Raw genomic sequence first — 19593 nt, forward strand, 5'->3', positions numbered from 1 at the left:
GATTACTCATCCCACCCCCACCCCCAATCTGCCTCCTCTATTTCATCATCATGTTTTGTGTAATATCATTGTATATGTCCTAGATTCTATGCTCTGTTATTATCTGTTTTAGTACCTTAGTTCTAAGGTTGGGACTGAAGGCAGAAGTGTATATAGTACACAGAATTATTGATTTTGAGTATAGAATTAATAATCATGAGATGCTTAGAAAAAAAGTATAGGATAATTATAAGATAATTAAGTATAGGATAAAGATAATTGCGTTGCTAATAAAATTTTGCAATTTAGCTATAAGATTAATGTTTTTTCCTGGTTATTTTTTCTGTGCCTTGATAATCTTTATTTATTTGAACTTTCTATTGTAAATGTGTATTAAAACTTGGATCACATATATGGGGCGCCTGGGTGGCGCAGTCGGTTAAGTGTCCGACTTCAGCCAGGTCACGATCTTACGGTCCGTGAGTTCGAGCCCCGCGTCGGGCTCTGGGCTGATGGCTCAGAGCCTGGAGCCTGTTTCCGATTCTGTGTTTCCCTCTCTCTCTGCCCCTCCCCCGTTCATGCTCTGTCTCTCTCTGTCCCAAAAATAAATAAACGTTGAAAAAAAAAATTTAAAAAAAACTTGGATCACATATGTATTAAGTCTAAATAAATAAATAAGGGTTTTAGGACTAAAAGATGTTCTATAATTCTGGTGTACTGAGATTTAAAGATTTATTTCTTTAGACCTTTTCTCTTAAGAAATTTTGTGAGATTACACTGAGGTGTTTTTTTGTTGTTTTTTTTTTTTTTTTTTTGAGCGTATTTATTCATTTTGAGAGGAAGGAAGAGAGAAAAAGTGCGAGTGAGGCAGGGGCAGAGAGAGGGAGAGAGAGGGAATCCCAAGTAGGCCCTGCACTGTCAGTGCAGGGCCTAATGCAGGGCTCGAACTCACAGACCATGAGACCATGACCTGAGCCAAAGTCGCTTAACCAACTGAGCCACCCAGGCAAGGCATCCATACACTGAGTTCTTATTTCACTTTATAATATTTATTTAGGTGAACTAATCATTTTTTGTGTCTTTTTTATATAGAGAGTCCTTTAAACCTTTCTCATATTTTCAGGTGAAGATTTGATTTTTTAAAGTGTTAATTTTATATTCTTGATATAAAGAGTTTGTGGTACAGTATACCTAATGGTTTGTTGGAAAACAAAAATTAATAGTTATAAGACTTTCCGAGTTTTAAATGAATTTATCTTCTTTTCTAGGTTTGTTAAAGTTTTGCACTGTCGGATTTTGTGGAATTGGGAGCCTAATTGATTTCATTCTTATTTCAATGCAGGTAAGTTAGTTTCAATCTAGAAGGTGAACTACTTTTACATTCAAACTGTGATCTGTGATCTTTTCCTGGTATATTTTAGATATATTAGAAAGCACACTTTATCTCTTAACTCAGGCAAAAACACCCTGTGGGGCAAGGTATCCCCTGATGAGAACTGAAACTTCCCCCTCAAGCAATAAGAATTGCCCTGAACCAGCAAGACCCCACAGGATTGATCCCCAGACAGTGATCAACCTGACCTTTGCTGCCCCACCTTCATGTAACCACCCACCTTTGACCCACATTTTTGTGATAGAAATCTACAAATACTTCCAGCATTTTGAGAACCTAGTCCATTGTCTTACCAATGTTAGCCTCACTGAAATAAATTCCTTTCTTGTTTCAAAAAAAACAAAAAACAAAAACTAAGAATAAATATATTAGAAAGCAGTTAGGAATACTTTTTCAGTTTTTCTTTAGATACTAGATCTCAGGGATCATAGCTATGTTTCCAAGTAGCATTTCCCAACCTGTGTTCTACCAGTTCGTAGTTCTAAAAGACGTAAGAACTTCATAAAGAAAGGATTCAGTGCTCAAATATGATTTGTAAATGTGAATTCAACTGAGCTTTCTTTACCAGATAACTTCTAAGAGTCTTTATAATTTGTATTATGAATCTCTAATAGGGATTAAGATTATTTCTTGAATTTATTATTTATTTTCATGGATGGTCACAGCCACATTGTCAACTATTATAATAGAATATTGATGGGGATCTGATATTTGCATATGAACATATATAGGCAGAAACAATGTTTGTAGTTTGGTTTTTTTTGTTTTTTTTTTTTAATGGACAGGCACTGTATATTAGTATTCTCTTGGTTGTAAATTACAGAAATTGAAATCCAGCTAGCTTAAGCCAGAAGGAAAAAAGCAATGTCCAGGAGGTCTGTAGAAAATCTAGGAATGAAAAAAAGAAAGAAAGAAAGAAAGAAAGAAAGAAAGAAAGAAAGAAAGAAAGAAAAGAAAGAAAAGAAAAGAAAGAAAGAAAGAAAAAGAAAATCTAGGAATGGGTTGGTCTTGGGCAAGACTAAATCCATAGGATCAAATGATGTATTTGGGGACTCCCCTGACACTCATCTCTGCTTCTCTGTATTAACCTCATTTTCTCCTGCTGCACTGGTGTAGAAGCAGGCAAGTTTGTGAAATGCTATCCTGTAGCATTTAAAAGGGCCACCAGATGTTTTACATTAAATTACCCTGAACTGGTGGTGGTTAACTCATGAGGATTCTTAAATTAGAGAAGGAGATAAATTTATCACAACAAATGTCACAAAACAGCATTTCAGTACGCATTTATGGAGCACCTAATGTCTTCAGCAAGTGTGTCATTATGTATGTAGAGCATCATCAGTTTTGGTCTTCTTTCTCATACAATATTTCCACTCCTCAATTCTGTCTGCTTCATGTTAATCCTTATGTTTTAAAAGAAAGTCAAAATCCAGGAGATTTTGGTAGCATACTGTGAGGAGGGTACCATACTGTGAGGAGGAGGCAGCATATGGACCAATAAGATACCAGAATTAAACAAGGAAAATATTTGGTTTCAAAGTTGGAATTTTCCTGTCTTTATTCATAAACATATGCCTAACCAAATATCCTGCCTTCTCTGACTGTGGGACAGGCAAGCAGGCATGAAGAGGCTAAGGTACTTGTGCACATATGCTTGGAAATGGATTTCTCACTTCAAATGAGGATCCAAGGAACTTAATGTATTATTGGGATTCTTTAAGATATCCATAATTCAATGTCTTTGAAACCCATTAGGTAATATTTTCACACTAGGTTCTTTCTTTGGTGACGTCATTGCTTTATAGCTTTATTTATATCAGATTATGGAGTTTTTTGATTCAGCTACTGCTTTCTGGTACATGAATGCCTGAACTTTTGAGAACAAATAGTTAGTTTCTTAAAGATCTTGGATTAAAACTATCGCATTAAGAAATATTGAGGCAGAATTAGAGTGTTTGAATTTCTGCAGTAAATTTCTCTAAGGCATGTTAATAGGTATTGCCACTTTAGTTTTAGACCGCTTTCAGAGTGGAGAAAATATAATGTAGCCAAAATAGGAGATACAGCCTTATTCTACATGACATTTAATATACTTAACATGTGATGTTGACTGCTTTAGTTTTTAAGGATTATTTTTTCAGCAAATCAAATGTTTTTAGTATAAATATTATAAACTATGTTAATGTTTTTGTCCCAAATATGTTTTTTTCCAATTTCTCATAGACCTTTTACATTTGTCCATCATCTTTTTGTTTATTCTCTTTTCTCATTCTCTCCATTCTGGTTTTTTTTTTTTTTTTCTTTTTGCCATTAAATATTGTTCCCCAGTGAATAGCAATGTTTTTCTATTGGGCTGTGATCCCAGAAACATATTGTGCATGAACTCAAGACCTATAAAAACATACTTGCTTCACAGTGTTTATAAGAAAAATCTAGGAAAATCCTCTTTAAAAATATAGGTCTAGTTATTTCAACTTTGAACCAAAATAATATAAAGTATAATGTATATATTGCTAAAGTAAGCTTTACATGTCACTGTATTTACTGAAAATACTTTAATGAGTTTATGTAATAAACTTTTGAAGTTTCTTCTTTTTCTGTTCTTAAAAAGTATGGAAATGGCAGTGTGAATTAATAGTATGAAACAATACATAGAATTAATTCAGCTTTTTTGTGCATTCAACAAAAATCTAAATCAGTGATATGTGTATAGCATACAGTTTCAGTTATAAGTAGCTGTTGTATATAATTACTATATTTATAGTTATTTATAAGGCAGTTCTGAGGATTTTAAAATAAACATTCTTTTGTGTTTATACATTTTTATATGTATGTCATGATGGATAGATTAGGCATTTAATTTTTTTATCAGAATAAGTATGAGAATATTTTGATTTCATTTAAACTTCTTTCCTTACTTACACAATTTGGACATTTTTAACAATACCAAAACCACTGATGTGGACTGTGCCAAACAAAAAGAAAAGAATGTTTCCTCTCTTAAGTGGAGACAAGATGGCCACAAATCAGAAAGATGGGGATGGGTAGAGGGAAAATGGAAATATGAGTTGGAATGTAGAAAGTTGTTGGAAGAAAGTACATCAGCGGTGCTTTGTGACAATTTAAAAAATTCTATGCGTCATGGAAGAAATTACTTTCATTTTTATTCCTATTAGCATTACAGAGTATATCTCCTTAAGGAACTAATAAACTATGTAAATAGTAGAAATTCACAAAAGCAGCATAATTTCAAGACATTAATTAATTTTAAAAATGTATAAAATATCTTGTTAGTTTGGCATTTAATATAGATAATTTTTTTTAGCACTGCATTATATATTGTTTCTGTGTTATTTTTTTTTTTTTTAACTTTCAAACACCAGGTTTGACTTTTCACTCATAAATTTCTTTAGAAAAAAAGAAAAGTTTTTGGGGCACCTGGGTGGCTTAGTCTGTTAAGTGTCCGACTTCAGCCCAGGTCATGATCTTGCAGTTCATGAGTTCAAGCCCTGCGTCTGGCTCTGCACTGACAGTGTGGAACCTGCTTCAGATTCTCTCTCTCTCTCTCTCTCTCTCTCTCTCTCTGCCCTTCCCCCTACCACCCCCAAAATAAACAAACATTTAAAAAAGAAAAAAAGTTTTTAAAATTCCCTATAGCACTGGTAGTTTGCTAAACCAAGAGTATGCCATCAGAAGTTTTGGCTGATTTGAACTGAATGCAGTACACCCTGTGAAAAGTGTGGCTGTGTACGAATTATGGGGAAAGTGAGAAGCTAAAAAAGATAGTTTTTAAAAGTGCTTTTTTTTTTCTTTAGGCCCTTAAAGCTCTAAATTTCCTGGTGTCACTTGAGAGGTAATAAAATAAAATTGGATACGATAAACTATAAATAGTAGGTTTTATGCCATCAGTGAAAACGGGTTTAGTGAGTACCAGTTAGGTATAATAAGTTGAGGTCCTGTGCTAGAGAAACTTATACTCTATCCCCAAAGTGGTCTGATAATAAGATCCCACTTATCAGAAATAAAATGTTTCCTTGAGAACTGTAGGCTTAAAATAAAAATGAGTTATCTTGATTTTATCTTGTTTAAATTCTTTGAATTTTACTAAAAATTTTAAAAACCTATGCTTTTCAGTGTAGAACATAAGCAAGGCTTAAGTTGTAGGTTCACTTCTGTGTAAGCCAATTTGTTTTGTCCAATGCCTAGCTTACATCCTTGCCCTGGGACACACATACTATTGATCAAATAAAGGACTAATCATCTAATCACCCCTAAATCTGTTACCAGTGCTGGAAAAGTGGATCAAAGTCCTTGATAGTTCACTAGATGTCGGGCAGCAATATATAAAAAGCAGTAGACGTTTTATAGATCTCAGTTCCTTCAAATAGCTCTCTGTATTGTTTATTTAACCCTGGTGTGATTTATTGGGGAAATAAACTAGAAAACTGAGGAGGCTAATAATTTGTGTAGCCTCTGCTCTGTCATGTGACCTTAACTAGGTAGATTTCACTTAGTTCATTTATCAGGTGGGCAGATTTTTATTTAGTGAATTAAAGGAATGTTCAAAAAGTAAAGAGTATCTTAAACTGGTTTTGAGAATCATCCCAAAGCTGTGTTTTCCTCAGGAGATATATAATATATGAATCTTACTCATTTCTTGAGGAATAATATTGATATTGGTTATTAAGGATTTATACTAACAAGTCTTTAAATCAGATGAAGTCAAGGGGTCTGAATGTATAACTTCTGGCACTATGTAGGAATTTTTGTGCTTAATTTATTATTTAAATGTTTATTTTGGGGGAACCTGGGTGGCTCAGTTGGTTAGGCAACCGACTTCAGCTCAGATCATGATCTTATAGTTTGTGAGTTCAAGCCCTACGTCGGGCTCTGTGCTAACAGCTCAGAGCCTAGAGCGTGCTTCAGATTCTGTGTCTCCCTCTCTCTCTACTCCTCCCCTGCTCACGCTCTGTGTCTCTCTGTCTCTCAATACTAAATAAATGTTAAAAAAAATTTAAATGTTTATTTTTTATTTTTGAGAGAGAGCATGCATGAGCAGAAATGGGGCAGTGAGAGGGGAACCAAGGATCCCAAGTGGGCTCTGTGCTGACAGCAGAGAGCCCAGCCCAATGTAGGGTTGGAACCCACGAACCTTGAGAACATGACCTCAGCCGAAGTCAGAAGCATAACTGACTGAGCCACCCAGGTGCCCTGGTGCTTAAATGTGACTAATCAGATAGTTTTAATAGCCTCATGTTAAAATTAACCACACGCAGAAGTCAGCTATGGACACAGAAATGTAATTTGACTTTTAAAAGAATATGCATGTATTTTTTTGGGGAGAACTAGGGTGGATACATATTGCATCATGATCCTGTAATTGCAGACAGTGGGGTCATTTTACTTTTTCACCAGGTTAGTAGGTCTTTAGGAGATGATTTGATCTTGCCAGTATTGAACTTGCATTCTTAATATGGAGAAACTCCTAAGTGCATTATATAGAAAAATGGTGCATTGATAGAGTTGTATAAAGTGTTCTTAGTTTTTTCCTTTCCCTTTTTAGTTTCTGCATAACATTTAAATTTGTAAAATAATTTGAGTTACCTAAGCCAGTATGACTTTGTTGACAATGCAAAGCCATTATATGCAAGGGCATAGATTGCTGTTGCCGAAGTTCAGATATTGGAGTACTTACAGGTAACCACATTTTTTTCTTGAATTAATTTGTTTTTATTCGAATGTTACTTAAATATACTCAAACAAAATACATTTTCCGCTAACAAAATCAAAAGTTTACAAACAAAACTGTAACATTAATAAAGTTCAAATGAAGTAAGCTCTTTTTTGATCTGGTAAAAAATAAATCCATATATAATATAAAATTTGCCATTTTAACCTTTTTTAACTTACACAGTTTGGTGGCATTAACTATATTCAGAATGTTGTACAACTGTCACCACAATCTATTTCCAAAATTTTTCACCACCTGAAATGGAAACTCTGTACCCATTAAGCAGTAACTCCCCATTTCCCACTCTCCCAACCCCTGGTAACCTCCAATCTACTTTCTGCCTGTATGAATTTGCCTATTCTAGATATTGCATATAAGTAGAATCATATTTTTGTCCTTTTATGTCTGACTTAGTTTACTTTAAATAATGTTCTCAAGGTTCATTGATAATATGGCATGTATTAGAACTTCATTCCCTGTTATAGCTAAAGAACATTCCATTGTATGTATATACTACATTTTGTTTATCCATTCATCTGTTGATGGATACTTGGGTTGTTTCCACGTTTGGGCTATTGTGAATAATTTTTGCTATGAATATTTGTTTGCAAGTATCTATTTAAGCCCCTGTGCAGTTCTTTTGGATTTATACCTAGGAGAAGAGGAACTTTCACATTAAAGCTAATTGAGGAGATGGGGCGCCTGGGTGGCTCAGTCGGTTGAGCACCAGACTTCGGCTCAGGTCATGATCTCACGGTTTGTGGGTTCGAGCCCCACATCAGGCTCTGTGCTGACAGCTCAGAGCCTGGATCCTGCTTCGGATTCTGTGTCTCCCTCTCTCTGCCCCTTCTCCGGTCACACACACACACACACACACACTCTCTCTCTCTCTCTTTCTCTCTCAAAAATAAATAAATGTTTTTTTAAAAAAAAGCTAATTGAGGAGAATATCTTCATGACCTTAGATTGGTTAAATTTTTTTAAACAAGATCCTCAAAACATAAATCATAAGGGAAAAAATTATTGAGTATGATTACCTTAAAATTAAGACATTCTGTTTTAAAAAGAATGTCATGGACATAGACCAAGTTAACACTTAATAGACTAAATAAAAGGATACTAGCAATAGGAATTGATATGTGGAATATACAAATAATTTCTGCAAGTTAACAAGGTAGAGATCCTAATAGTTAAATGAATACAGTAAACTAATAGGTGATTCACAGAATCACCTGAATAACTAATATGTAAAAAAATACTTCTGGGCAATTACTCTAAAAAATTTGTATTGCTTCCACAAGGGGACATGAGCAGAGATGTCTGTTGTAGCCTGTTTGTGGGAGCAGGAAGTTGGAATGAACCTAGATGTGAACACTGATAAGAGAATGGATGCATTTTCTAATGCTAGGCAGCAATTACAAGCACTTACCTAGATGTGCGTATGCCATATGGAAATGTCTTAAAATTATAGCATACTATGAAAACAGTTTAAAACTGAACAAGATCCACAACAATATTATTTGAATAAATTAAAAAAGCATATTCAAAGAACATGTTTTTTTAAAAAAATAAACATGTATCCAGCTCATATACCAAGTTAAGTGTATGCTCATTTTTTGTGTGGTTAGGTGTATGAGCAGGAATTAGAATTAGAATGGAGATTAGAAGATAAAGAACAAAAAAAGACCGGGAATTTGGTGACCACTTAACATTCTTAACTTTAATATGTATTTCTAGGTTTCCTGATTTATTTTTTTGCTATAGACTTTGCATCTATAGAAAAGCCTATCCTTTTAAGTAAACAATTCAAGATTTTTTTGCACTTAAGCTGCAAATAAAATCTCATGGTGAAGACGATCAGAAACGAATTAAAGAAGAAATTAAATTCCACTCAATTCCTTCAAACCTCCACCATTTTCATAGAAGTAGGGTGTGGTAGGACAAAAGATACCCATGTTAAGTCCCTGGAACCTGGGAGGATTACCTTATTTGGAAACAGAGTTTTTGCAGATGTGATTAAGTTAAGGATCTTGATATGAAGAGATCATCCTGTATTATCTAGGTAGGCCTTAAATCCAATGACAAGTGTCCTTATAGGAGATAGAAGGGGAAAAGACAGACACAGAAAGGAAGGCATTGTAAAGACACAGGCAGAGATTGGAGTGATATGGCCAAAAGCCACAGAATGCCTAGCAGTGCTGATTGCTCTCAAAAGCTAGAAGAGGCTTAGAAAGGATTCTCCCCTTAGAGGCTCTGTAGGGTGTGGGGCTGTTGGAGATACCTTGATTTTAGATTTCTGGCCTTAGATCTGTGGGAGAGTGAATTTCTATTGTTTTAATCCACTAAAGATTGTGGTAACTTGTTATAGTAGCCCCAGGAATCTAATATAGAGGTATTTGATGTGGCTTTCTTGTGGTTTTAAGGCTGCTCACACAAGAGACGTTGATGCCCATTGTACAAAACAGCTTCCCACAGTGTAGTGGACCTCCTGTTTCCCTTCTTAGAAGATGAAGATTTGTAGCAACCTCCATTAATTGGACCCATAGATTTCATAAATCTGCCCCAGCTTATCAAATGGAAATACATCATGGTATAGAATTTGGCCTCAGGCTATTTTTTTTATTTTTATTTTTTTAATGTTTACTTATTTTTTGAGAGAGAGCACCAGCAGGGGAGAGGCAGAGAGAGGGGGAGACACAGAATCCAAAGCAGGCCCGTCATGGGGCTCAAACTCATGAACGGCAAGATCATGACCTGAACCGAAGTCAGACACTCAACTGACTGAGCCACCCAGGTGCCCTGGTTTCAGGCTATTTCTTAGCAGAGAAACAGACTTATAATTTAAAATTTTTTTTTCAAGGTTTATTTATTTTTGGGACAGAGAGAGACAGAGCATGAACGGGGGAGGGGCAGAGAGAGAGGGAGACACAGAATCGGAAACAGGCTCCAGGCTCTGAGCCATCAGCCCAGAGCCTGACGCGGGGCTTGAACTCACGGACCGCGAGATCGTGACCTGGCTGAAGTCCGACGCTTAACCGACTGCGCCACCCAGGCGCCCCTATAATTATAATTTTAGGTTTTATACTGTGTTGTCAATGAACAAATGGACATAGGCCTATTTAACTGAGTAAAAAAGTTCCCAGTATGGGATATTTTTAGACTTGTGATTTTATAATTAACAACTCAGTAATATACTCATTATAAAGGAATTTATAATTGGCACATATATTGTACATAAGTGTATATAAGATGCTTAAAAACATTTAATTTTTGATTTTGATGAGGGAATATGGATTTGAATAATTAAAAATTTTACAGCAGATAGTTTTCTTAAAAATTAAATCAGATGAACAATTTCCTCTTTGATGGGATAGTTCATAGACGAGTATATTAACAACACCTTATACATGTGTTTATATTTAAATTGCAAGGTCATACAAGATGTAGAAATTGTAAAGTACCGTATAGATCAACTTATTCTGTTCCTTTTCATATGGATATGAAAAACTGAGATCCAGAGAAGATTCATCCTACAGCTAGTTATTGACTGCTTTCTCTTTACATTTTCCTTTCATCTAGTGCTTTCCCATAGTGACTTAATTTGGTTGTCTTTGGGGCAGCTCTTCCAATTGTTTTAGCAGAGAAAGTGCTGTGCTTTGGTGATCTGGTGGTAGCATGTAGGAGGCACTGAAAACAAGTGTTTTTGGCTATAAGTAACAGAACCTCAATTTCAATTTGCTTCAATAATATAGTTTACTATATGATATACCAAGAATCTAGAGATAAGGTAGTTTTAAGATTTATTAATTTTTTTTAAAGATTTATTTTTGAGAGAGAGAGGAGGAGGAGAAAGGATCTGAAGTGGGCTCTGTGCTGACAGCAGAGAGCCTGATGCGGGGCTCGAACTCATGAACCATGAGATCACGACCTCAGCCAAAGTCAGACATTCAACTGGCTGAGCCATCCAGGCGCCCCAAGATTTAGAGCTAAAGGATGTAATAAAGGACTGTCCCCTTTCTCTTTCCTTTCTTCCCTCCTATTTCTCCCTCTCTCCTTCCTTCTTCTTTTTTTTTTTTTTTTTCCATGTTCAGGTCCTTTGGCGAGCATCACTTTGTTGTACAGTGACTTTCAGAGATAGACAAAAAATTGTTTCCTCTCACACATATCTTCTTAAGGGTGGCTATGCCAACAATGAACTTGCGTCATAGGTGGTTGGCTAGAATTAGATTCCACGCCCAGGCTGAACCAGTCTCTGGAAGGAGGACCGGAATTACCTCACTAGAACTAGATGTGGAGGAGCTGAATTAACATAGTTTGAGTGGAGAGAAATGCTGTGATAAGATGACTAAGTTAGTTGCAAAGTTGGATCATGTATTAGCAGGTAATAAATGGTATCTTTGGGGGCTATCTTCTCTATGGAACAGAGGAAACAAAACTGAAAACATAATTATTTGTCTACATGTTAACTGCTAACTTTACAAGATTGTAAAACATCTGGGTCCTAAGAGAAGTAAGGGAGCCTCAGGTAGGCTTATTAGATGCATGTTATCAATAGGTCACTTAATCATATATTTTCCTTATTTCCAGCTTTGAATATTTTTTTTCAACAGGGATAAATGTTGTTAGGGGAGATGGCAAAGGAAGAAAAAGAATGGGATAAAAGGCCTGGTTCCAATCTATGCACATATTCCAAATCAGGCAGTTTTTGGCCATGTGATTTATTTCTACAGGCTGGGCTTTCCTCTTTCTTTGTTCCCCTCACACAGTCTCAAACCACATTGTACCTCCTAGTCACCATTCTCTTTCTTAGCTTAATGCTCAAAGTAGTTTCCTCTGGGACCTGGGCCACTGAAAAGGTTTAATTAAACTCTTAAATAACATTCATAAATGTCAAGCCAAATGAATTTCATCTTTGGAAAATAAGTCAAAATGCATGACAGCACCTAGCATGGTATTTAATACATAAGTTCTTTATAAATGTTATATGAGTATTAACATTTATAGTTCACTGGTATAAGCTCTTTGTTGGCAGAGATTCTTATTCACGGTTGTGTGTAGAATGCCTAGCACAGTGCCTGGAGTGTTGTAGCAATTCAGTACTTGTCGAATAGTTTTAAAAGCCAAACTTACTGTAAAAACGAAGCATGCTCTCCAGCAGTGTTCTTCAAATTCTGGTTGTATAACCCCTGAAATATATATATATATATATATATATATATATATATATATATATATATATATATATTTTATCCCTACCCTCCACACGTTTTTAAGTTGACATTTAAGTTTTACATCATAAGTTTAAATAGTTGCAAAGGATGTAATTTCTGGTTTCCAAATATTGACATATTTAAGTAAAACTGTTACATCAATTTTAAAATATATCCAACAGAATATAAATACCATAGAATTTTAAATATCATTCATTTAAAAAAAGACACAAATGAACCCTTCGCTAACCATTATAATTTTTAGTTTCTTTATCTCCCAGAATTTTTTGAATTTTTATTTAAACAAATTTTTAAAATATTTATTTGTTGTTGAGAGAGAGAGATAGAGCATAAGTTGGGGAGGGGCAGAGAGAATGAGTCACAGAATCCGAAGCAGGCTTTAGGCTCTGAGCTGTCAGCACAGAGCCCAACACAGGGCTCGAACTCCCAAACTGCGAGATCCTGACCTGGGCTGAAGTCAGATGCTTCACCAACTGAGCCACCCAGGTGCCCCTCTCCTTGAATTAAAAAAAAATGTTTATTTTTTGAGAGAGAGTGTGTGTGCCTGCTCGCATGATTGGGGGAAGGGCAAAGAGAGGGAGACAGAGGATCTGAAGTGGGCTCTGCCCTGACATCAGAGAGCCCCACATGGGACTTAAACTCATGAACCGTGAGATCCCGACCTAGGCCAACATTGGACGCTTAACCAATTGAACCATCCACGCACCCCTCTCCTTGAGTTTTTACTTCTGGTTCCATTCTCCCAGAGAATTTTATCCTAATGTAATATATTTTTATGTTTGAAAAATCTTCTGATCATTTTCATGATCATGATTTTCATGATTCATTAAAATTAAAAGATTTAAAAATTTTCTGTAATTACTGGATTGTTGTCATTATAATTGTTGATATACTATCAAAACAACATAAACATATTCTAAATCTAAGAAAATTATTTTTTTAAGAGAAAGAGTGTGCATACACGCTTGCAAGTGGGGCAGAGGGCAGAGGGAGAGAGAGAGAATCTCAAGTAGTCTCCATACTCAGTGTGGAGCCCCACACAGGCCTCAATCCCATGACCCTGGGATCATGACCGGAGCTGAAATCAAGAGTCGGATGCTCAACAGACTGAGCCAACGAGGCACCCCTTAGCAAATTATAAGCAAAAAAAGTAAAATGTTATTGGGAATACATCTTTTGAACAAGATGAGGCAGAGCATATGTTTGGACTCTTGATTTTTTGTTTTTGACTCTTGATTAAAGGTTTCCTGAAGTCCATTATTTTGTGTGATCTCTTTGTTTGGTACATCAGAGGCAATGTACCATCATAAGATTCAGGTGTGCTCTGATAGCAGGTGTGGTTTAATGTTTTCACGTTAGAGAGAGGACCTCGGGGAGAGGGGAGGGAGTGGGGAGCCAGCACGACATCTCCACCATAGCTTGGTATCAGTTGGGTCACTTTTACAAAGAGTATGGGAATTAAGGATCTCAAAATTGATTCCCTTAAAACCATCTGCGTAACTACCTTGGTAAGTCTTTGTGTATTCCTAAGGCCACTGTTCGCAGATTGCTACCTTGAAGGATAGTTTGTAGAGATCTGTCAACTGGGTTGTCAGAAATGTGATTAAGTGGACAAGATGACTGTAATGAGCATGTGTTTTTTTCTATCTCTTCCATTCCATGTGGTTTCTGGAAGGATTGTCAGTCACACTCCCTCACCTCTTACAGGGAGCCTGGCCTAGCCAATCATATTAATCCTATTCCCTTGACTATAGTAATTTGTCCAGCAATAGGCATAAAAAACAAACAGATCAAAGTCCTTCCCTGGAATTGGTATATAAACTCTGAAGATTTTACTTTCTTTCTATTGGGAGCTGCTGAGCTTCGAAGATGTAAATCTGGAGCCGCTGGCAACCAAGCGGGAATGCCTCTGCAGAATGAAGGCAAGGGTTGCAAAACGGCAGGGAGGTCAAACCAAGGGCCTCTGGGGGCCCTGAATTTCAGTCCTTGAGGGCTTGTGATCCTGTGAATTTCTCTAGTATCCTTTCCAGCTGCATGAGCCACTGAGTTACTGTATTTGCTTAAGTTAGTTTAAGTGTATTTTGGTGCTACTGAAATAATTTAGTAAGAACCAAGAAAAGTAAACACAAATTATTGTGAACATATCTTTTGTAAAGTGATAATTTTGAAAAATTTTCTCTTCTAGATTGTTGGACCTTCAGATGGAAGTAGTTACATTATAGATTATTATGGAACCAGACTTACAAGACTGAGTATTACGAACGAGACGTTTAGAAAAACACAGCTATATCCATAAGTATTTTTTAAAAGAAACAGTAAGTAATATGCATATATAGTCTTTATTATAGTATATCACCTGTATAAAATTATGAAAATTTGCGAACCGTAGGAAATTTAAGGAGACCATCTAATGTTATAAACCTCTCATTTTGCTTATGTGGAAACACAGGTCTCCATTTGCCTGAAACATCTCTAGTCTTTTGTAGAGCTTTTTTATGTACACTCATTGTTCCTGCAGTTCCTGATTCAGTCCCTCTTGCTTTGCAGACATTATGGCTAGAAGACAGAGTTCACAACAAAAAGATAACGTCAAAGCAAAAAGATATTTCATAGTATTATAGGATGGTTCTGGAGAAAGCATGTGTTGTAGACATTTCAGTACAGCATGTCTTTGCTTCTGTCCTGCTTTCCTGGGGTCACTATGATCTTTAAACCTCTTTCTTCTTCCCTAAACCTGAAGGTTAATTGAGACTCAACCCTGAATAAGTACTTATTCTAACCTAAAGTTTGGCCCTGCCCATGAGAATTATTAATTGGCCTTAGCTTTAACGAGGTAATACACCATGGCCCCTGGGTGACTCAGTCGGTTAAGCATCCAACTTTGGCCCAGGTCATGATCTCACGGCTCGTGAGTTTGAGCCCCATGTTGGGCTCTGTGCTGACAACTCACAGCCTAGACCCTGCTTCAGATTCTGTGTCTCGCTCTCTTTGCCCCTCCCCGCTGCTCACACTCTGTCTCCTTCAAAAATAAATAAACATTTTAAAAAATTAAAAAAAAAAAAAGGTAATATACCTGGATAAGTCAGAGATATCATCAGTCTTCCTGGCTCAATTCTCTGATTCTCTAGAACTCTGCTACTCCAAGGTTTTAATTTTCAGGGCTGTACCTTAGTCTATTCTAATAAATTATCTTCCAAGAATGTCAGGCTGTTCTCAGGGTTTTGGTAGACTATCAGAAAAATGATTCTCTAGCACTATCTCCTCTGCAGTGGTGAAGTCCTGTATAACATGTAGGGTGCAGGGTACTTCTTAGGTGACAGTTCACATTGAACCACCTAGCAGCTTTCAGAGAGAGAAACACAGGCCAGGTGTTCTGGCCACAGCCATAGCCCTAGGGTTTTCAGTTGATTCTATCTCAGAGAGTGCTTCTAGAGGCCAGGAAAGGAACAGACATTTATTTTCTATGCTGCAGTGTATAAATAGGATATGTAGTATAATTTTTGCCACTAAGGTAGATTTTTTTTTCTCTTCTCACAGTAATATTATGAGATATGCTTTATAGTTAGTGTCATGAGGGTTGAACAGTGCCAGACCCTGTCAGGATGTGAGGAATTTGTTCAACTGTCCAAAAAGTTTTTCAAATCTTTTCCTATAAAGAGTCTTTGGGTTCAATATTGAAATGAAGCTCAGAGATCCATCTGTCTCTTCTTGCCAGGGAATAAGTTGAGCCCTGGGGACGTCGAGACTAAGATACAACTAATCAGTACAGAACTGCCTCTCGAATCAGTTCTTCTGTGCCTTCCACTGGTTACTGTGCACTGCCCACCCCACCTCAGCCCCACCAACTCTGTCATTTTGCAATATGCATCTTCATTTTGGAAATCGTTATTCCTGCTCTATGGGAAGGGTTGTGTGGTTTCACATAGCCCTATTTTCATCCTGTAAATTGTTGTGTCTCTTTCAAAGTATACAGATTGTTTTCAACATGGTGAAATTAAGCAACTGCAATTTAGAAATCAGTTTCATTCTCTGTGGCCTATTAGATCAACTTTTAATTGGGATTCCAGACTCCGATTTGATATTTAAAACTTGAAGGGCTCATTGAGAAGGCAGATCTCTGCACTGCCATTCACATGATCTCCTACAGTAAATATGGCAGTGTTCCAAGAGAAAGAAAAAAATGTCCTGAGTAAATGAAACGTTAAAATGTGCATCTACGGTAACCTCACTGGACTCTTAAAATACTGTGTTTTAATGCATTTCTTTTTTCTGTTTTAGGATTTGGGCTTCCTTGATTTTAAGGAGCGCACTCAGTATGTGGGTTTCCAGATTTTCCTTTCTCTTCACACATCACTTTATGGATTCTATATAACTTTGTATTATTGGTGATATTTTGTTTTGTTGTTTTACTTAAAAGCATATTATTCTGAGATTTATTTAATTGGACTTTCTTTGAGAACTGTATGATAATAGAGTCTTTCTCTGGCTACTGTCTCTATGAGATAAATAGCTTATTACCCCGATATTCCTTAAAGTCTTTCCTAATGGCAGGTTGCCACTTGTCATTTTTGCTTCTGAAAAATAAAAATATGGCCTATTCACATTTTTTAGCTCTTTATTGTCAAGAAAACCTTAAATGTTGAATGTAGCTGTCTTCTAAATTTTGATCCTTCAAAACAGCTAATCCGTAGTGTGAACAAATCCCATTACTATATTGCCTGGGGCTGCGGTCATGTATGAGAACCCACCTGTTTTTCTGCGGCTTTCAGATCTGTCTCTGCCTCCGTATCCAGGGAGCGAAAGATCACTGGGGAGTCTGAAACCTTGAGGCAACGCGGATACTTCTGGCACTGATTCAGGCCTCTGAAGTGTGAACTTTTTCCTTTTTGCTTTGGGAGTGATGCACTAGCTTTTGGAAGACCAGCTGCTGACTCGTCTAGCTCAGTGCAGTTATATTTGAAGCTGGATAGACAAGGTGGGAACACCAAACAGATGATTAATGTCTTCCATCTGTTAACACTGCCAGGCAGATGCCGGCACAAGTGCCGGACGTGGTGCACCAGTGTCTGAAGGGAAGGAAGCGGCACCTGAACGCTGGCACGGCCTCTTCTTACCGTGCTTACAAGGGTTTTGGGAAGATGGAAATACACGAAATTTTATGTGCTTATAATACCGCCGAGGTTTTTTTAGTAACAGGCATAACGGCTTCACAATTACTTGAGTCCGGGCTCCCCAAGAGTAACACCATAATTTTTTTTATCACTCATATTACTCAAAAGCATACAGTCTAGTACAGTTGGCTTCCTAACATGTTAGTCACTCAGCAACAGTTTCTGCAGTTGGCGGGTGATTATTAAGTATTGATATGTGAAGTGAATTTGGATCGACTCCTCATATACACAAGGAATGGGCCCTTTGATTCCTTCATTGAAATACTGAGTGTCTACTACATGGGAGGTACTGTTCTAGATGCTAGGATGCAGCAGTGAACAAAAACATGAGCAAACATCCCCTCCCTTAAGGAGTTTACGCTCCCCTGGGATCTGTTTTCACAAGCGATAGTATTTTGGGCTGCAGTTAAGCTAGCTGGTAGATGCCCAGTTTCTAGTATTTCCTAGTCCCTTTTGTTTGCAGACAGTGCTTTGAAGTTTAACCTCAGGATCACCTAAGTCCAGATTTGAAGTCTACGTTTCTCTAGCCGTGTACGGTATGAGAAATCCCTGCAATCGAAGCTTGAAAAAGTCCTTTTGATTCTTGCATAATTGTTCCAGTTATTAACTTGGCCAGGGGGAAAGTCTGTTTCAAAGCAGGTGGTTCTCAAAGTGTTTATTCAAATAAGCTATACTCCAAAAGGGTTGTAGGTAAAATCTAGAAATAAAGTCTCTTCACAGTGCATTCTTAAGCCTGTAGACTTTATTTTCTTTATAATTTCCTAAATTTATATGACAAGAACACCTCAGCTTTTCCACTTTGCTTAATTCCCTGTTGCCTAAAATATGTACTTCTGTAACAAATGGTTTTTCTGTGTCTTATTATTTATTTTTTGTGTGAATACATTTAATACATGTAATTTCAGGTTTTGTTTTATTTTGCTTTCATGGAGCACATTTTATTATGGCTATTTGTTAGTAGTATCTCTGAGTACAAATTGTATGTTAAGGCCTCTGTAGGAGATGTTTTATATAACCCTACTTTTAGAGCAGTGGCCAAAATTGTGAGAGATGAATTAACTCAATCATTCCTTGGGTTACTCCTAAACCCTCTAGGATGGAATGGAATGGATTCTTTCAATGCTACATAAACAGTTAGTATTTCTATAGAAATATTTACAAATGGTACTGCTTTAGCCTGAAAGAATTAATACAGTTTCCAGAAGTACCTCTTTACCCAGGAGGGTTTCTTACCTACAGTATATTAGAATAAAAGATCTTTTTAAGACTTCAAAGATTGTGCTATGTGTATGGCTAGCATCTGTTCATGGGATTTCTAGGACTATAAGAAATACCGGTTTGTGGGTGTGTTTTGTTTTTGTTTTGCTTTACAAAAAAATGCATGTCTTTTCTCCTTATTTTAACCTAGATGCTTAAGGCTAAGTTAAGTATATAATACTGATAAGCAACTAGGAAACTACAACAGATCTAATAGCAAGGACTAGCAAGAAGAAAAATTAGTTCTTAAAAAGTACAAGTCTAAGGTGTTGGTTCCTCTTCCTGATTCAAACATCTTAACTGTAGATGTTCCTCAGGGTTCTGACACCTTCTCCTTTTCTCCCATTATCTCAGCATCTATTTTGCTTTTTTCTATTTACAAAATTAATACAACCCTAATGCAGAAATTCTGGGAAACACCAAAAAGTGGAAAGAAGAAAGCTCATTCCATAGCTCAAAGACAACAATGTTAGTGTTTTTATGTATGTCCTAGTAGTTTTTCCATGCACGTATGTACATTTTCTTCACAAAAATGATATAGTACCCATACTGTTTTGTAGCCTGCTGCTTCACATTGTAAAGATTTTTCTATTTCAATAAATATTCTTTTACAACACCATTTTTAATGGCTGCAGAGTACTCCATGTCTCCAAGTCATAATTTATGTAATTCCTTTGTGTATTCTTTGGTATTGAAGTTATTACAATAAATGAGCAATACATGTTTATGATTCTTTTTCTCTAGAATTGCCATTCTTAGTCAAAAAGTGCTCATACATTAAAGTTCTAGATACCCATATTAGTCCTAGTTAACCAGGGTTAACTGGGTTAA

General features: G+C 36.5%; 1 protein-coding gene across 1 annotated transcript in view; it reads left to right on the forward strand.

The window, feature by feature from the left end:
- The window catches only part of TM2D1 (TM2 domain containing 1), a 52241-nt gene extending 32860 nt beyond the window's left edge, over positions 1-19381 (forward strand). The window contains exons 5-7 of the mRNA XM_047871905.1: positions 1248-1321; positions 14520-14649; positions 16613-19381. Coding sequence (XP_047727861.1) covers positions 1248-1321; positions 14520-14630 — 185 coding nt within the window. The 3' untranslated portion in view covers positions 14631-14649; positions 16613-19381. The remainder of the gene's footprint in view (positions 1-1247; positions 1322-14519; positions 14650-16612) is intronic.
- The last annotated feature ends 212 nt before the right edge of the window (positions 19382-19593 follow it).

Source organism: Prionailurus viverrinus, chromosome C1, assembly GCF_022837055.1.
Source record: "Prionailurus viverrinus isolate Anna chromosome C1, UM_Priviv_1.0, whole genome shotgun sequence".
Lineage (NCBI taxonomy): Eukaryota > Metazoa > Chordata > Mammalia > Carnivora > Felidae > Prionailurus > Prionailurus viverrinus.